The 21,122-nt window shown below is 32.8% G+C and overlaps 1 protein-coding gene and 1 non-coding gene across 2 annotated transcripts; both read right to left on the reverse strand.

Annotated features, from left to right (window-relative positions):
• Positions 1-2,433: 2,433 nt before the first annotated feature.
• On the reverse strand, positions 2,434-3,252 carry LOC105772398 (fasciclin-like arabinogalactan protein 14). The gene has a single exon (XM_012593672.2). It carries the CDS (start codon positions 3,250-3,252, stop codon positions 2,434-2,436), a length of 819 nt encoding a protein of 272 aa, XP_012449126.1.
• Positions 3,253-19,836: 16,584 nt separating this feature from the next.
• Positions 19,837-19,943, reverse strand: LOC128042105 (small nucleolar RNA R71). The gene has a single exon (XR_008197313.1). It is a non-coding gene; the product is annotated as a small nucleolar RNA R71 (small nucleolar RNA).
• Between the last annotated feature and the right edge of the window lie 1,179 nt (positions 19,944-21,122).

The following is a 21,122-nucleotide window of genomic DNA, read 5'->3' on the forward strand; positions in this document are numbered from 1 at the left end:
TTTTATATATGTTTTTTAATTTTAATTTGGTTTTTCTTACTATAATTTTAGGTTATTACTATTTAGCCAAATAAGTGTAGAAAACTAAATTTTAGTTTAATTCAACCTCCCTGCAGTATGGTCATCGGAATACTTTCCAAATGTTTCGTTGTAAACAAAATATATTACAATTTAACCTGTATACTTGAGGACACCACTGCTTGTTATTTATCCTTTTGTTGTAGTATTTCCAATCCAGACGTTCGCACATCTGGCGGCGGTCAATACCTAACGCACCAACTTTCAGTTCATTATCTATTTGAACTCAAGCTTTTATTTACATCAAAGTATACAAGTCACACATACATAGTTCATCTTGCACTCAGGATTAAGGTATGCTGCACTTTGAACATCACAAGTGAATAAATCTATAAACGGATTTAGGATCTATTCTTCTTGGGTCCAGTTCGATATACTATTAGTCTAGTCAGTCACATCTATGTCTCTACCTTCTAAGAGTCATCCACTCTGATGCTCAAGACAATGCATCTCCCTAATTGAACTTGATAGACAACATATTAGTCTTACAATCGGTTTACTCATTTCTGATTAGACTAAGGACATATTTAGGTTCGTATACTAATATAAGTTGTCTTTCCATATTACGATCTGACCATATAATACCTCTTAGTATTAGTTTAAGCATTAGACAACCAATGAGTTAATATTTACTTATATTTTGCTTTCCATGCAAAAACCACATGAGAATATTATACAAAGTATATTAATGTAATCCAAGAATTTTTTTTATCAACCTATTGATTGGGGTATATCCCTTTATCTAAACTAACAAAAATATCCAAGTCTTCCTAAAATGTCCCCTTTCCCCTTTTTATATGTGAAAAGAGTAAATGACAGTTCACCAACAATATTTTTTATAGCATTGCTCCCTTCATGGAACATTACTACCAGATATACTTGAAAAATAAACTTATTACAACATGATTAAATAATGATACCTAATAACAACATAAAACTCGCAAGTACATCTTTTTCACTCTACAACTTTCTCGCCTCAAGCATGACACCTCCTTTAGAACCTTTGGCATAGGTACTCAACAATACACCATCTACCCCACACGAGAATCAAATACTACAATGAGCACCTAGCTAGATGAAATACTACATCTCCTTTGAACCTTTAAAACAAATGAAATGCAATCCACATAAAATGCTTTACTTAGTCTACTCTACAACCACTAACCCTTAGAATTAAACATATAAATTTTCATATTAACAACAAAAGTCACTGATCAATTGAAATATTTAAAGGGAACCTCATTCCTAAATGTTGTGCATGAAAGAAAAAAATTCGAAGGATATTGCAAAACATTCTCACGAACATAGAGGAGACCTTAGGTAATAACTAGTGCCTTAGTCACATTCCTCAAGCATGCAACCAAGAAAAACAATTTGACTTCCACATATTTGTTGTCATATAATTGAAGAGCCAAATTCCTATAAAAATGAAATCATATCAAATAAACTATCTCTAATCGATCATTCATCCACAAGATGCTTACATAACTAAATTATCACATCCTATAAAGACATTGACGCGAGTTTTAAAGGTTACTACTACACCTAACAATTTACCTTCAAAAACTAAAACACTCTAACCATAGGTTAAGCAAGAAATCTTTCGAAGGGTACGATCTTTCTCGCACATAAAATTTTTAGCATAATTTTTACAAAGGATGCAAATAAATCTCTAAACACTCTTTGCATCTTCGTCTACTTATTTAATGGTAGATTTTTCTTGTCTTAGCCTTTTCCTTATCACTTTATAATCGGTTCTAGACCCAACGAGGACAATTGTTAGACCAAAATATTATTTATTATGCCAATACAATAGTTGTCAAAAGCATGGCACCGTACACTAAGTAGTCAAGTTTGTCAGACCAAGGATTACCCTCAAGCTAAAAAGGAGATCAACAATAAAATCATAGGTATTCTCTCACAGCCGGTCATCTCTTTTCATTGATCTCCTTTTTCTCTACAAAATTTATTTCCTTACCTTCTTCATTATAAAGTTCCGTCACTGACTTTAAGCATGGGAAAGATCTCGAAGCATAAACTCAAATGTCCTTAACTTACTTTCGTGTTACAGAAATCCGAGAGCATCAAAGTCAATGTCCAATCACCATCACCAAATATATGGCTAAAGTGAAGGTTTCAATTAATTACTTTTATCTGAATTTAGATTAATTTGTTGAGAGGAATGCTGATGGTATCAGGGATTCATTTCTTCAGTTTGCATCAAAAAATAAATTAGAAACAAAAGCCTGAATTTATAAGAATTTTGAATAATTTGAACATCTCACCATAGCAGGGTGGTTTACAAACCAAAAATTCAAATATTGAAAGAATCCAAACTGTCCCGTCTTGTTGTACTCAAACCATTGGAAGCAGTAACCAAGCCCAACTGAAAATCATAAGGATGCTGGAAGCCAGATAATCCCTAGAAGGAAGGGATACAACAGAACTTGTACTGGCAGGAGCAGGAGCATTAGCATTAGCATTAGCATTAGCATTAGCATTAGCATTAGCATTAGCAGATGGTGGCTTGGTAGGGCTAATCTGTGATACAGCTGGAGCCTCAGCACGACTAGGACCTGGTGCCAGTGCCTTCCTCAATTTTGGAGCGGAAGCATCAGGGAGGTAAGATGCAGAATTTGAAATTGAGGCTATATTTATAATATTACTGACTTGGAGTACTGAAACCTTAGGAGGTTGCGCTGTAATTTGTTTAACTAATGTACAATCAAGTTTAGAACCTGGAGCAGCAGATGCAAAAACCACTGGTGTATTGCCCGTGTTGGTCATATTCAAGAAACCTTGCTGATTTTTGGCTCTACCGCTTTCTTGGTAAAGTGTTGTGAGAATGGTTGCTTGTTTTGTTTGCAGTTGTTTTAGCTTGGCTTCATCATAATAATCGAGTATCACATGCACGCCCAAGACCTCCTTCATTGCATCTTTGGATACTCCATTGACTGCAGCCATATTAGAATTGGCAACAACAAGAACAGTGACTCTATGCTTCTTGTTGATTTCACCAGCAATACCCGTTTGAATCAACAAGTTGTTGAAGTTTGTGAAATCCGGGTAGGCGCTGAGCATCTTGTTGATGTTAAAAGCATCAGCAGCTAATGCTGATAAGACAAAGAAAATGCTAGAGAGAAATGCGACAGCTTGAGAAGACATTGGAAACATTTTATGCAAATTTAAAAAAGATAAAACTGTTAGTACTTGGGAGAAGGACATAGCGAAGGATTTATATGAAAACTTGTGGATACAAATTGGACCCTATATTTGTAGGTTTCGACCAAATAAGTAGGATTTCTGTTTTGGTTAGAGAAACAAAGAGAAGATACAGTAAACATGTGGGTTCCTTCCGAATGCCTGTTTTCACACTAGCTTAGAAACTTGACTCTCTAAATATGGTAAATTCTAACACGATTACCAAATCATGCTTCCAATCCATGAAGCCTTAAACTTCTTCAAAGCATAACCAGCCTTCTAACTGTAAAATCCACAACATCTTGCTCTCCTTTCTCTCCAATAAAGTTGTACATCATAATGGTCAAACAACTATTAAATGATATGGATATTATAGTGTCTTTTTTTAATTTAATAAATATTAGTTTTTAACCTCACATGCATTACACGTGATTTTACGTATTTAATATTTAATTAATTTTTAAAGTAATAATTAGCCTAAAATAATATTTCTTATTTAAATTATTAAATATAATTAAAAATATATTAACTTATCAATTCAAATATTATAATAGAAAATTTTCAAATAATAATTAAAGCATTTTTAACATATTCAACATATAATATAGTTTTACTTTATGTAATTAAGGCAAAGTAACATTATTGAAAATAATAAATAATTAACATAAATAAATTTAATATTAATTAAGTGATATTTAAAATTGTAAAAGCCTAATCGATATTAAGTTTTAATTAAGAAAATACCGTAAACCTAAAAGGACTAAAATGGATATTAAACCATTGTTTTCTTATAATTAGTGGATGATAATGTTGATTTCACTTAAATTAATTAATGATGGATTAATTATAATAATAACTTAATTAATATTAATTAATTTATTAAGGTTAATTAATATTTAACCATGGTATAAATACCAAAGTAAGTGGAGAAAAGATGATAATTCATCATCTTCTCCATCGTCCACTTGAGGAAACAAGGAAAATCCACCATTTTTGAAGCTTTAAACATTCGACCACCAATTCAAATAACTCCTTAAGCCATTTTTCTTTGATTTTTATGGAAATTCAATCTTGGGAGCTTGATCTTGGGAGCTTGATTTTCATGTATCAATTTGTTCAATTTTAAGTTTTTAGCATTTTGTCATTGTTGAGAAATTGATGAATTAGGCTTGAAATTGATAGATATTAAGCTTAGATAATGAAAAGGGTTAGATTGTAAAGCTAATAAAGTTTGTTAGTTAACTTTGTAAAATTAGGAACTAAATTGAAAATTTGAAAAATTGTAATGAGATTGTGCCATGAATAGGAAGTACAAGGTCGCTAATGAAAGAATATGAAATCAAATTTTGATCCAAAGCTAGATATCAAAAAATATGTCTATCTCGAGTATAATGACTGAATTGAATAAAATAAAAAATATGTTTAGCTTTGTATTTGGATGTGAATTGGATGAAATATGATATTTTTTATCTATTGATTTATCAAACAGAGCTAAAGACGACGCCAAGTAGTCGAGAGGGAAAGGAAAGGCGAGAGTCACTGACGAGTAATTGCGATTTCGGTTTGTACTTTTATGATTCAATATCAGTTTATTTGTTTGCATATTCATGTTAATTGCATGATTGAGTACTGAAATGAGTATATAATTGTTGTATGAATTGATTCATTATGAATGATATTGAATACCAAGAATTGGACTGAATTGAGCAAAATAGAAAGTAGCATGTTCTAATTGATACATGATATGTGATATGAAAATGGAATGAAACATGTTATATGATATGAGATAAATGTAAATTGATGATAAATTGAAATGAGAATTTGAAATTGAATGTGAAATGATATATGAATTGGACTATATGATGAAAATTGGATCATTACTTACCCTATTAAATGTTTGGATTGAGTTGAATATAGTTGGCATGCCATAGGATTAAATTGTGTGCAGGTTTATACAATTTGTGTGTTAGGATGCACTTCCTGTGCTAGGATGCACTTCGTGCACCAGAATGCACTTCGTGCGCCAGAATGCATTACGTGTGCCAAGATGCGCTTCGTTCACCAGTGCACACTCCATGTGTCAAAATGCGCTTTGTGCAGTAGTATGCACTTTTTTTGCAAGTTCCCCCTACTTTAGTTTACCTGATGATGCACTTTCTGTGTCAATATGCATTTAGGTGCCAGATTGGTGTGTTGCTTGCACAATCTGTGTATTCGTCCAATTCTAAGTTGTTGGGAAATGTTTTCATATTATAGTAAACATGTACTATTTTCTATTTATTTGAACGATGAATAAATACATGCATAAATTTAATTTCACATTTCACTATTATGTCTTGTGTATTTCTATCTTTTATATTTTGCATGCATAGCGAAATTGTGACAAGTAAATATTAGATCATTGATTGTCTAAGTTCAAACTAAAGATAAGTGACATTGTAAGAACGTTTACATTGCGAGAAAGACAACTTACTTCACTAGATAATCTAAATGAGTTCGTAATCCCGTAAAAGAATCGAAGTGAGCATTTGATTTAAATACTGAGAAGGATTATTATGTCGTCTACAATTCCACTTAGGGAGATGGCTAGCCTTAGCTATCAGAGCAGTTGACTCCACAGGTAGAGACATAGATGTATTCATTGGTAAAATGATATATTGGACTCGACCCAAGATGAATTAATTCTAAATCCGTCTGTGAATTAATTCACTTGTGACGTTCATGGCGTGATTTACCTAAATCCTAAGTTAATCACTGACAATGCATATTCAACTCATGTGTTTTGATATAAATGGAGGCTTATACTCTAAAGATGATTGAGCCCATAGCCGGTATGTTGGGTACATGACTTGTGTATGCCATGGCTTTACTAGGAACAGTGGAATTCATAGCTCAATTAAACAGTTAATGATATTCTCTCATTGACATTGTGTGGATTGATAAATATGGAACGTGGCCACAGGTTGCTGGTTCTCGAATAAGCAATTTATACAGTCATTTGTTGACAGTGATCATATTAATCATTAAGAAGACACAATTATGACAATGGGATAAAATGGGCTTGTATTGAGTGAACGGATTTAACTCAAACGAATCAATGATATCATATGAGGGTAACACACACATGACGAGGTCATTGGAAAAAGTAGTTGGATGAATTGCTTTCGTATAGAGTATACAATAAAGAGTTTTCAATCATGGTACTTCTTGTGGACTAACTCCATGATTAAGTAATTGAAAATTATCGGAATGATACTTAAGGACATAATTGCAATTACTAGAGTCTAATTATATATGTTCGATTGGTCCCTCCGCTAGCTCAACAAAAACTTGATCGGACTGCATTTGAACCAGAAGTAAATTCTACAGCTTTGGAAATAATTCAATCGATTCAATATATTCGATGTGGAATTAAATTATGTGGTGTGATAATTTTTCAACTAGACAATTTAATTAAAGAATTTTCTTGAAAATTTAATTTGGAAAATCTAAGTAACTTTTTGAAAAAATTAATTTTGATCAAGTAAAAATAAATTAATCAAATTAATTAAAATTAAAATAATATTTTTGGAAATCAATTTTCAAGTTTGACAATTGGCCCAATGGGTAATTGTACTTGAAAATCGAACCTGACATCATAGATTGGGTCCGGGAGCCTAAAACCAAGACCAAGACCCAAAACTGGTTGAATCAGGCCCAGTATGTGATGCCCGGCTGACGGTCCAACTGGTGGCTAGACCGGATCAGTCGAGTCGTCACTGACCTAGACCGAATTAATAATAGTCGAACTAGCTCGGGGTGCCGTAAGGGTGTCGCACCTGCATCACCGAACATGGCGGTACTGGCAGTTGTGACAGCAACATCCCGGTGACCAGGGATGGTTGGCCTTTGGTGGTTAATTAGTGGAAGAGTTACACTCCTACTTAGACTTTACTATAGAATTTGATATCATATTAACTATTCCAAAAATAATATTATTTTAATAGTCTAATATTAAATTTAATTTAATACTTATCTTAAGAGTATTTTATTACTTTAATATTAAAGTGATTATCTTAATATTAAATCTAATTTAATATTTATCTTGAAGATAAACATTCTATTATTTTAATAAGATTTAATATTAAATTTAATCTAATATTTATCTTAATAAATATTATATTAATTTAATATTAAAGTGATTAAGTTTAATCATAGTTGAACTCTCTAAACTCTCCCTATATAAAGAGAGTTTTGGTCATTATTCCACACACTTGAATTCAAGTGAAAGTTGTAGAGAGAAAATTCTCTGAAGAGATCGTTCTAAAAACTTTCTAGAGATAATTTTCTGATTTACAACTTGACCCAAAAGTTTAGAGAAATTGCGAAATTATCTCATTGGTAAGTTTTGTGAAAAATTTTCTTATTCGAAATGAGGCCACATTCGATATACGTGAGCTTGAGGATAGTGGAGAAGACTACTCGGTCGAAGTGCTCATCCTAGATGAATGAAAAATGTACAATTTTGATTAAGTGTTTATTATTTTAGATATCACAACCAAGATCTTATTTTGAAAAAAAATTAAACTCTGTTTTTCATAAATTTATTATTCGCTACATTTTCCAAACCCATTTTTTCCAATAATTGGTATTAAAGTTTGGTTGTGTTCTATCTATAAGTATAAATAGATAACCAAAATAAATTTCTTCTTCTTGAATGATTTGATTCCATACAAAATGACATTCTTTAAATTTTATGCATGTTTTGAGTTATATATGGAATGGATGTGATATTATATATTTGCTATATAATTTTTTTATTGGCGAGGTTGTGGTTATTAGGAAATAAATCGTGGACTATCATCTCCACGTAAGGCTATATTTTTTAAAAAATTCATAGAATTCTTGTGAGCTAAAAACAGACATAGGACTTAAATGTAATTTTTTCAAAAGGAGTCCATGATGAGGAAAAGATACGATGGCGTTTGAAAACCCAAGTAATACCTTGTGGAAAAAAATTATGTCTTAGCTGGCAATTTTATTTTAATTACATATCTCTTTATATATATGTTTTATAATTGTTTATGGTATCTATATTATGTAATGTTATAATTGTGATATATATGTGAGATGATCCACAGTTGATCGATTAAAAAATCAGAAATGTGGTAATGAGAAAATACATGTTTTGTATAGTTTTATTCACTTCTTTAGGTTATTCGATAATTGTAAGAAGTATGGCAATGAGAAGGTACATGTCTAGGATTGGCTCTGGCTAGGAAAGGCTTGGTTTTTAAGCGGTCAAATTTGACTCACCTCCCTCTCCTGGGACCCTACCTGGTGCACGGTTCGCATTCACTTTTTTGGTTTTTCCTTTAAAAGAAAAATTGTGGAGAATCAAAATTATTTTTTTATGATTGATTGATTCTTATGAATGGATATTATAAAATTTCCATTGCATGCCATGCATATATTGGAAGCATGTCATTTAGATTAGGTAAGAACGCCACTAGGACTATTGTATAATCATTCTTGAAATTTGGGATAAAAAACCTTGCATGTTTTTAAAATATTGAGGGGGAGAAGGTCCTTGAACAAGACCTAGTGCCTCCATTGATGGTCCCTAAATGATAACATGATAAAGTTTTGAGCCGGTTCCTACCCTGGTCGCACCCCAAGGTAAACTTTGTCATATGGGTTCACTAGATGGGATTTTATTTTAAGGACAACTAGTCATACATGACTTTTAGAGAGATTATCCCAAGATAACTCACAAATTAAAGCATTTTCATTATGGGTGTTAAGTCAATTGTTACACACTTAAAACCTTCTCTTATTAAATAATTTCCCAATAAACAATATTTAAGCTAGAGGTGATGGGCAAATGCTAAACAGTCGTTAGTTCGTGTGGAGTCTTAAGAATAAAGATTCACAAACTGATTGGATGTAATCCATGTTCTTTCTAGTTAATCATGGGACCCCAATGCGACATGGTTGATGATTGTGAGAATGACCGTAGCAATGAAAAAAATATTTTTTCAAGGTTTTAATAAAAGACGCATGCATCATACTGCATTCTTGATATGTTACAGAAATGAAAAATATTTGCTTAATACAAAGATAGTAATTAGTAAATCTTTATTTCTTTTCAGTTCAAATATGTCTCCTACTATTATTAGCATTCTTACTGAGAATAAATTAAATGAGGATAACTTTCAAGAATGGAAACGAAACTTGCTGATAGTTCTCAACTGTGAGAAACATAAATTCGTTCTTGACGAAATGTGCCCTCCTAAAGCTTAGCCCAAATTGAAATGTGCCCTCCTAAAGCTCAGCCCAAATTCGATGTTATATGTTAGCGAGCATAAGTAGTGTGTTGCAAAAGTAACACGAGAATTTGCTTAAAGTCCAAGTTGCATTGGCTCGATAATCTGTTATTACCAATTTGATAAATTCTCAACAGAAACTTGACACTCTGGTAAAAAAACATATGCTTAAGCTTATGGGATTCTTTGCTAAAGCGGAGGGCAATAGGGCTGGGCTAGACGTGAATATTCAAATTGAAATAGTGTTCAAATCATTAACCAAGGAGTTTGTTGATTTTAGGGTCGCTTACAACTTGGGGAACAAGGCGCTTACCTTGACTTAGCTCATGAAGGAATTACAATCCAATGAGTTGTTGCTGAATGATGGTAAGTCGGTTTAGGAGAAACATGAGACAAACTTAGCTATGATCCCCTCGTCCTCTACAGGAAAGCAAAAAGCTAAGGAAAAAAGAAGAAACCGATTCGATTCCACCTCGTGTGGATAAGAAGAAGGCTAAGAAGTCAAAAGATCCTAAATAGATTAAATGTTTCTTCTGCAACAGGAAAGAACATTACAGGTCAAACTGTAATGAGTATTTGGATTACTTAGCCAAAAAGGGGAAAGGTATGGAACACTTTATGGTTGAAGCTTGCTTAGTGGAAGAATCAATTAAAAACTAGGTTATTGATTTTAGAGCTACTAACCCTGTGTCTATTTCTTTACGGGTGTTCAGCAAAACGAGAAATCTGCATGACAAGAGCCTCTCATTGCAGACCAAAGATGGGAGCTATCTTTTAGTCGAAGCAATGGGAGAAGTTAGTTTACACTTTGATAACTTTGGGAAGATTGTTTTAAAGAATGTGTTTTATGTACCTCATTTTAAGAGGAATTTAATTTATGTAGCATATTTATTTTATGAAGATTATATCGTGACATTCAATAAAGGGATTATTGTTCACAGAAACCATTTTTTAATCTGTAATGGATGGATGGAAAACAATCTCTACTTTATCAAACCAAATAACTACTCGATGCTTCAAACTGAAATAGTGAATAAAAAATTTAAAACTTTTCACTCTAATGAAGGGTACCTATGGAACTTAAGACTTGGTCATATTAACTAAGAAAGAATCACTAAACTCGTGAAAAATGGTCCCTTAAGTATGCTTAAGGAAGTTGGTCATTCACAATGTGAATCTTGTTTGGAAGGTAATATGACTAAGAGGTATTTTAATGTGAAAGATATAAGGGTCAACCAACCTTTAGAACTTGTGCACACTGATGTATGTGATCTCATAAGTATTAATGCCCGAGGAAGTTATGATTATTATGTGACTTTTATCGACAACTATTCTTGATATGGATATGTGTATCTAATGCACCACAAAACTGAAACCTTTGATAAATTTCAAGATTTTTGTGCAAAAGTTGAAAAATAATTGGGTTTATCCACAAAGAATCTTCGTTCTGACTGAGGTGGGGGAATACTTGTTAGACAAGTTCTTAGGATACCTCATAGAGAATGAGATTTTATCCCCAATGGACTACGTGGGGTAGTCCATAACAAAATGTCGTAGCTAAGAGAAGGAACAGAACCTTGCTTGACATGGCTCGTTCAATGTTAAGCTATTCAAAATTTCCTACTTCCTTCTAAGAATATGCGATACAAACGGCTTGCTATATTCTAATGATATGCCAACCAAGTCTGCTTATAAGACACCTTATAAAATGTGGCATCGAAAGAAACTCACTCTAAATCACTTTAGAATATGGGTTTTTCTAGCACACATTATGGATAAGGATGCAAAGAAATTAGATGCACAGACAGAATTGTGCATATTTGTAGGATATCCAAAAGGAATAAATAGATGATTATTCTACAATCTGAAGATAGTACGATTAAAGTTTCTACTCATGCTACTTTCCTCGAGGAAAGCTACATGGATAACTTTAAGCCTCGAAGTAAAGTGGTACTCGAGGAACTTTTAGAAGTGGTAGAACAATCACCAAGCTCAATTCTCGAGGAAGTTGTAGAAATACCTGTAAACGGTCAACAGCATTGAGGATTTTGTCGTAGTGGGAGAGTTTTTAAGAAATCAGACTTCTTCATCTATGATGGTAGTATTTATAATATGGATGATGATCCACTCACTTACGAGGAGGCTATGCAAGACATTGATTCCAAGCTCTAGAAACAGGCAATGGATGCCAAGATGGATTTTATGAAATCCAATATGGTGTGGGAACTTGTAGACTTACCGGTTGGGATTAAACCCATGGGCTGTAAGTGGATCTACAAGAAGAAGAGAAATGTAGAAGGGAAAGTGGAAACACACAAAGCTAGACTTGTAAGGAAAGACAACATATAGAAAGAAGGCATCGATTACGATAAGACCTTCTCTCTGATAGCTATCCTCAAGTCTATCCGCATACTCTTATCCATTATCGCTATTCTCGATTATGAGATATAGAAAATGAATTTCAAGACAACATTCTTCAATGACTATCTTGATTAGACCATTTATATGGCTCAACCCACTGGCTATGTTGTCAAAAGAAAGAAGCAGAGAGTTTGCAAACTACTAAGATCCATTTATGGACTTAAGCAGGCATCCCGCTCATGGAATAAAAGATTTGATCAAAAGATTAAGACTTTTGGATTTGATTAAAACATTGATGAACATTATGTTTAAAAGCGTAGAAAGGAAAAAAAAGGTAGTCTTCCTCATTTTGTATGTCGGTGATATTCTACTTATCAAAAATAATGTAGGAGAATTGACATCGATTAAATTGTGGTTAGCTTAACGTTTAGCATGAAGGATTGGTTAAAGCTAGTTATATTCTTGGAATTTGAATCCTTAGGGATCAAAAGAATAAAATGATAGCTCTATCTCAAGCTTCACACATCGATAAGGTTCTAGAATGTTTTGCAATGACCAATGCGAAGCCAGGCGTTCAGCCGACTGCATCAGGTTTTAATCTTTGTTTAGATGACTATCCTAAAACAGCAGAAGAAAGAGAGCATATAAGTAAGGTTTCATATCCTTCAACAGTTGGAAGCCTTATGTATGCGATGCTTTGCACACATTCAGATGTCTGTTCCGTAGTAGGAATGATTAGTTGATATCAGGCGAATCCAGGTCTTAGGCATTGGTAAGCTGTAAAGCATATATTAAGGTATTTTAAAAGAACTAGGGATTATATGCTTGTGTATTCTAGGGAGAACCTTACTCCTATTGGATACACAAACTCAGACTTCTAAACATGTAAAGATTCAAGGAAATCGAAGTTGGGAAATGTATTCATTCTAAGTTGTGGAGTCATAGTATAGAGAAGTGTAAAACAAACTTGCACTGCTAACTCTACTATAGAGGTCGAATATGTGGCTGCTTCTGAGGTAACAAAAGAAGTAATATGTCTTCGAAAGTTGTTAACCGAACTTGAAGTTATTTCTAGTATAGAAGAAGCTATAACACTATATCATGATAAAAGTGATGCAATAGCTAATACCAAGGAAATGAGAAGTCATAAGTGAATGGAACACATTGATTAGAAGTATCACTTCATACGAGAGACAGTAGCCAAAGGAATTTTAGATGTGATGAAAGTAGCTTCTGAAGATAACATTGCGGATCTGTTTAGTAAGACTCTTGTAACTAGGAGTTTTAACAAACACGTCAAAGATATAGGAATGCAAAACGTGACACATTTACTTCACTAGGGAAAGTGGGAGATTTTTGGGAAATGTGTCCATATTGTAGTAAACATGTAATTGCTTTCTGTTTATTTGAACGATGAATAAATAAATAAATTTAATTTCACATTTCACTCTTATGTCTTTTATATTTCTGTCTTTTATATTTTGCATAGCTTTACTAGCAACAGTGGAATTCATAGCTTAATTAAAGAGTTAAGAATATCCTCTCATTGGCATTGTGTGGATTTATAAATATGGAATATGGCCACGGGTTGCTAGTTCTCGAATGAGCAATTTTTCATAGTCATTTGTTGATAGTTATCATATTAATCATTAAGAAGACACAATGGTGACAATGAGAGAAAATAAAGTTGTATTGAGTGAACGGATTTAACTCAAAGTAATCAAAGATATCATATGAGGGTAACACACACATGACAAGGTCATTGGACAAAGTAGTTGGATGAATTACTTTCGTAATGAGTATACAATAAAGAGTTTTCAATCATGGTACTTCTTGTGGACTGACTCCATGATTAAGTAATTGCTAATTATTGGAATGATGCTTCTGGACCTAATTGTAATCACTAGAGCCTAATTGTATATGTTTGATTGGTCCCTCAATTAGCTCAACAAAAACTCCATCAGACTGTTTGAATCAGAAGTAAATTCTACGACTTTGAAAATAATTTAATTGAGTCGATTTATTCGATGTGGAATTAATTTAGGTAGTTGTGAGAATTGTTCAACTAGAGAATTGATTAAACAATTTTCTTAAAAAATTAATTTGGAAAATCTAACTGATTTTTTGGAAAAATTAATTTTGATCAAGTAAAGTTAAATTAATCAAATTAATTAAAATTAATTTGACATTTTTGGAAATTAATTTTCAAGTTAGACAACTGGTCCAATGGGTAATTGAACTTGAAAATTGGACCTGAGATCGTAAATTGGGCTTAGGAGCCCAAAACCAAGAACAAGCCCCAAAACTGGTTGAACCGAGCTCGGTATGCGAAACTGGGCCGACGATCCAATCGATGCCTAGACCAAACCGGTCGGGTCGCCATTGACCTGAACCGAACTTACTGTAGCCGAACTAGCTCGGGGTGTCGTGAAGGTGTCGCACTTGCATCATCGAACACGGTGATATCGATGGCTGTGACGGCGATATCTCGGTGGCCGGCGACAGTTGGTCTTCAATGGTTGATTAGCGAAAGAGTTACACTTCTACTAGAACTCTACCAGAGAATTTGATATCAAATTAACTATTCCAAAAATAATATTATTTTAATAATTTAATATTAAATTTAATTTAATATTTATCTTAAGAGTATTTTATTAATTTAATATTAAAGTGATTATCTTAATATTAAATTTAATTTAATGTATAAACATTCTATTATTTTAGTAAGATTTAATAGTAAATTAAATTTAATATTTATCTTGATAAATATTATACTAAATTAATATTAAAGTAATTAAGTTTAATTATAGTTGAACTCCCTAAACTCTCCCTATATAAAGAGAGCCTTGGTCATTATTTCACACATTTAAATTCAAGAGAAAGTTGTAAAGAGAAAATTCTCTAAAGAGATTATTCTAGAAAATTTCTAGAGATATTTTTATGATTTACAACTTGACCTAAAAGTTTAGAGAAATTACAAAATTACCGCATTGGTAATTCTTGTGAAAATTTTTCTAATTCGAAGTGAGCCCACACTTGGCAGACGTGAGTTTGAGGATAGCGGAGAAAAATACTCGGTCAAAGCACTCATCTAAACGAATCGAAAAAGTACAATTTTGATTAAGTGTTTATTGCTTTAGATATTACAACCAATATCTTGTTTTGGAAAAAAATTGGAAACTATATATTCCCTAACAAAAATTCACTATGTTTTCCAAACCCCTTTTTTTCCAACACGAGTTTCGTTTATATGGGTTAAAAATATGAAATTGGTAAATGATTTTTGAATTGAAAATGATTATATGAATTAGTACTATATGTGCATATATGCAAATTGAGATTAGAGACATCATACGAACAGGTTGATACAATCCCTAGTGGTCAAATCAAATTTGAACGACTCAATAGACTCTAGAAAGTAGAATTGAATTGTAAAATAAATGATTAAATAACAATGGATGAAAATGAGATTGAATGTCATATTGGTGCATACGAATGCACACACGCACACGCACACACATATATATATATTTGAAATTGAATTTAAAATGGTTACATCTTAGTTAATAGAATATATGGCATAAAATGGTTAGTTTGATTATCAATTGAAATGGTGTATGAGAATGATATCTGGGTATTGAACATGTAAATTGATATGGTCGAATTATAACATATATAGATTGAATTATTATAGTGCTCATTTTATGACATGAAAGTACCACTAAATTTTATTGCTAAATGTACAGTTTGGTTTATTTCATGCACAAGTTTAGGCAGTTCTCAAAGTCCGGAGACAGTATTCAACATCCAACTAGCATTCCTCACATCAATCATGTTTGTATAGTCCCTTTTCATTTTAATAGATGATCGTGTTGATGTTTAGGCTAGTAATGGTTAACTTGATATGGCCAAATAATATTTTATATGTTATTTTTTGAGTTTGTTGAAGTTGAAATGAATTTGATATGCATATGTGATTTTTAGGTTGAATGTAATGAATTGGTACAAAATGGACGAATAGTTTATATCTGGAAAATGTCATTGATAACAAAGTGGAAATGATGTTTGATGTAATGTATATGTATAAGTGATGTTAAATGCTTAGAAATGAGGATATGAATATGGTATTTTTGCTTAAATGACTAAATGGAAGGATTAACTTATGTTTTTGGGTGATTTGACTATGTACCATTTGGACCTTTTAGAAACAGATGGTCACATCATGATGAGATCAAGCCACTATGTTGTATTGTAACGAGGAACCCCCGAAATCACAATGTCAACTCGATATTTTGAAAACTTTTCAACTTGTTCCTAATTTGGCCTTAGGTTAGTAAAAGAGCTTTCGTAAGCTCGTACTTAAGATCATCATAGTTCCAAAATCATGATTTTTATACTTTGTAGTCCCAAAATTTTTTGTATAATAATTGACATTATTTTGGGAATGGGTACAATGAATTATTGAAAAAAAATTAGAAATGAGTTGGTCAAGGAGAGATCATAAGAAATTAATTTGATATTAGAGATGGAAATCTATGTAAAGAATCATGAATGTGAAAATGTGGCAAAAAAGACCAAATCATAAATTTTGAAAAGTATGAAGACTAAAGTGTAATTTGAACAAGTAGAGAAAATGGTAGCTAATGATTATGAGTTGGAAAAGAATGATGTGGAAAATATATTGGTGTGATGAGGATCACATTTGGACTAATTTGGATAAAATTGGAAAACACGAGGATCAAATTGTAATTTTTTTTATTTTTATCGTACAAGGAAAAATGTAATTTTGTTCACAATAGGAAAATTATATATTTTTTCATTTTACGTTAATTTATATTATAAATATTAATCTATGAGATAATATATGATTGGGAGTAAATTTGAACAACGAGATATGTTTATGACATGGTGATTAGATGTGGACAATAAAATTTTAAATTGAGACTTTAATTAAGTTTGACTTGGTCTTATTTTGTGTAATAAAATATAATAAAAGATAAAAGAATCTTGTTAATTTTTTCATCCACTCAGTTGAGCCCTCATCGGCAATCTAAGAGTTCTCTATTTTTCATTTTATTGCTAATTTCTCAAAATCAACCTCAAATTTCCTAACTCCACTTTGATTTCTCAGTAGAATCACTTAGAAAATCACCTCCTAAACTCATTTCCACCATAATCTTCTTCATTCAAGCTTAGTGTTTCATGGGTTCACGGAGAGAAAGCTAAAGTTAGAGAGAGAAAACTTCAAATAAGGTAAGAAATGATGTTTCCATCATTCCTATCTTTAGCATTTGAGATTTTTGTTCTGAGAAAGCTACGTAAGGGGAAACATGGAAATTTACACATTTTTACATACCCTTTTTAACTTAAAATCATACAATTTCGATAAAATTCTTGTCGAAAAAATAATTAATTTTAAAAAATAATTAAAGTGCACTTAAAATATGAACATGTTGAATTTCAGTTAATTGTATAATTAATTTTGATGAATTTTGGTTATTTTCGACAGATTTGCACAAATGGCGAAAAATGGCTCGGCAGACACTGCTAGAAGTGCAAAATCGAGAACCAATTTGAAGTATCGAGGTGAACTAAATTTCAGCCTAAGACGGTCCAAAATTATATGTATTAATTCATAATATAATTAATTTTAATTTATATCCAATTTAATTTGGGTTAATAAATTATTATTAATTAATTATGAAAAATTGGTCTAGTTGAACTGAACCGACCAAGAAATGGACAGCCCAAAAATCGTCCCAAGATCTGACCCAAATTTGCTTATTAGCTGATTATTTAAGCATGCAAAGAGGCCCTTCAAGACTTTTTCAAGCTGCATTCAAACCCCTCCACAATTGGTGGCTTTATAGATTTGCCCTAAGCTTAAATTAGCAAAGTTGAAACTATCAACCTTGCCACTTGTGTGGCCGAGCAAGGGAGGGCTCTTTGGCTAATAATTTTAGCTACTTTTAGCAGCCCTCCTCAGCTATAAAACCCCCCTTAGGCTGGTTATTTGAAAAACACACATCAACCATTCACATATTTCCTCTCTTCTCTCCACTTTCTCGCTTCTTTTCCATTCCAAAATTCCCTTGCTCTCTTGCCGATTTCTCCTCTTGGTAAAGAGGCATTCATTAGCTATTTGGAGCAGCAATTAAATTTTCATAGTAGCCTTGGTTGATAAGGACAACGGAGAAGGAAGAACAGAGCAACTAGTCAAGCCACGGAAAAACACCGAATTTGATTCTTATTCCCTATCTCTTTAATTCCTGTTGTTGTTATGCTGAACATATCTATGAATATTTATGTTGTTGGAATGGTTAATTTAATCAATTTAGCTTCAATTTAATTCATGTTAGGTTTATTGCGTTTCGTTTATTCAAATTATTGAAATTGTGGTTATACTGTTATAGGCCTCGGTAAGATGCTTGATTAAGTAAAATCATGACTAAGTTATTATTGCATTACAATTGTTAGGTAACTAATGAATTAATTATTTAAACGGATTGAAATTGCAATTAATGGACACAGTACTTAATCACTGCATGTTTAATCATCTAAGGTAGCTGAGGTTTAGATTAGCAATGGTATCTGACGATACATTTGCCTTGCATAACTTGCAAGATTATTGTGATTAAATTGTCTCAAGGTAAGGATACTTTGTTACCTCACATAGTATTTTATGTGCTTGTTAAATCGAGTTAATTGTTCGAATTGACATAGGGATATGTACAATAGATTATTTTGATTTAATAAGTATGCATGTGCAATAACATATTTGCCTATTAAGATTTGTTTAATCGGTTGAATTGACATAGGGATATAGTCAAGAGATAAATGGATTTTGGTAGGTGAGTATGTTCATAACTTAGCAAATTACCGAGTTGTCGTGAACTTATTCGTAACAATATAAACATGAGTTTAATAATTCTAAGTTAAGAAATGTAATTAATCTAACACAATTATGTCATCTTGATTAAAATCATATTTTGAAGTAGTGCATTTGAGATTGATTTATTTAGTTCACTTAGTTTAAAATCTTAGTTTTTAATCACCTTCTTCAAACAAAATATTTTTCTTCACCAAAATGTTTTAAATAGCATTCATAAATAATTCTTTTCATAGTCCCTGTGGGTACAATAACTTGACATTTACTTGTCACTTTATTACTTGTTGCGATTGTGTACACTTGCTCATTTTCGTCGTTCTAATTTTTTGACGTCGTTGCCGGGGACTTTGTTTTATAAAAAGTCATTATTTGTGAAGTTATTAGTTTTGTATTTTGGTTTATTTTTCTGTTCAAATTTTAACTTACTTAGTTTTTCTGTGATTATTTCAAGTGTTTATGAGTATTGAACGAATCATTGATTTACTCCCTGCAGACCTTGAGATTGAACGAACTTTTCGATAGCGAAGAAGACAAACAAGTCAGAGAAGGACTGAAGGGATGAACTTCGAAAATCTGAATCAAGGAAACGGTGCAAACCTTGCTCAAAATCCTATCCTTATTGCTGATGATAGGGATAGAGGTTTAGGATAATATGTCGTGCCAGTATTTCATGATCTTAATTCAGGTATTAGGAGACCCCAAATTAAGGCACAACAATTCAAGTTGAAGCCAGTCAAGTTCTAGATGCTTCAGACAGTGGGTCAATTCAGTGGAATGCCTACCGAAGATCCTCACCTACACTTAAGACTGTTTATGGAGGTGAACGATTCTTTCAAGTTAGCTGGAGTACACGAAGATGCATTACGATTAAAGTTGTTCCCATATTCACTAAGGGACAAAGCTCGATCTTGGTTGAAATCATTACCATCAAACTCAATTTCAACATGGCAAGAGTTAGCAGAAAAATTCCTTATGAAGTATTTCCAGGTTAGAAAGAATGCTAAGTTGAAGAATGAGATCACTGCTTTCCAACAAATGGATGATGAGCCATTGTATGAGGCATAAGAAAGGTACAAAGAATTATTACGAAAGTGCCCTCATCACGGAATCCCACATTGCATACAACTTGAGACATTTTATAATGGTCTCAATGCTCACACGAGGATGGTAGTGGATGCTTCTGCTAATGGTGCTCTCATTTCTAAGTCTTATAATGAGGCTTATGAAATTATTGAGAGGATTGCCAGTAACAATTATTAATGGCCAACCAATCGAGCAGTGTTAGGAAGATGAGTCACTAGAATACATAAAGTAGACACTCTTACTTCACTTGCGTCACAAGTATCATCAATATTCTCAATGTAAAAGAATCTTACTACTAATGAATGTAATAGTTTTGCAGCACAGCCACTGAATCAATTTGAAAATGTAGCCTGTGTTTATTGTGGGGAAGGACATTTGTTCGAAGAATGTCTATCGAACCCAGAACCTGGGTATTACATTGGCAACCAGAACCAAAACTAAGGAAGGCAAGGGCTGCAATCCACTTTCTATAAAGCATCATGGCGAAACCACCCAAAATTTTCCTAAAGTAACCAAGGGGCAGGAACCAGTAACAATTCTGTCCAACCTAGATTGACCCAGCCACCTAGTTTTTCCCAACAATCTCAGAAATCAACCCAAGCTAAACCATCCAACAGCCTAGAGAATCTATTGAAGGCATACATGGCGAAAAATGATGTCTCTCTAAGGAATTTGGAGACTCAAGTGGGGCAACTAGCAATGAACTCAGAAACCGACCACAGGGTGATTTACCTAGTGATACAAAGAAACCGAGGAATCCAAGGAAGGAGCATTGTAAAGCGTTAACATTGAGGAGTGAAAATACTTTAGAGCCCAATTTCGTCGAAGTTGAGAAGGAGCCAACTGACGCTCAAGACTCAGAGGAAGTTCAACCGAGTGTTGAAATTCCAATTTCAGTGGAAATTGAATCTACAAAATCTGACAAGGTAACCTCTGAACCAGCTAATTCTGATCAACTAATAGCCCTGTTAGATGCAGAATTGCCACAGAAAATGAATCAACTAATTCTAGTAAAGAAACCTCCACCACCCTGCCCTCAAAGACTTCAGAAGTAGAAGCAGGAAATTCAATTCAAGAAGTTCCTAAACGTACTCAAGCAACTTCATATCAACATCCCGTTGGTTGAAGCACTTGAACAAATGCCAAACTACGTCAAATTCATGAAGGATATCTTGTCCAAAAAACGAAGGCTTGGAGAATTTGAG

Source organism: Gossypium raimondii, chromosome 6 (assembly GCF_025698545.1).
Source record: "Gossypium raimondii isolate GPD5lz chromosome 6, ASM2569854v1, whole genome shotgun sequence".
Lineage (NCBI taxonomy): Eukaryota > Viridiplantae > Streptophyta > Magnoliopsida > Malvales > Malvaceae > Gossypium > Gossypium raimondii.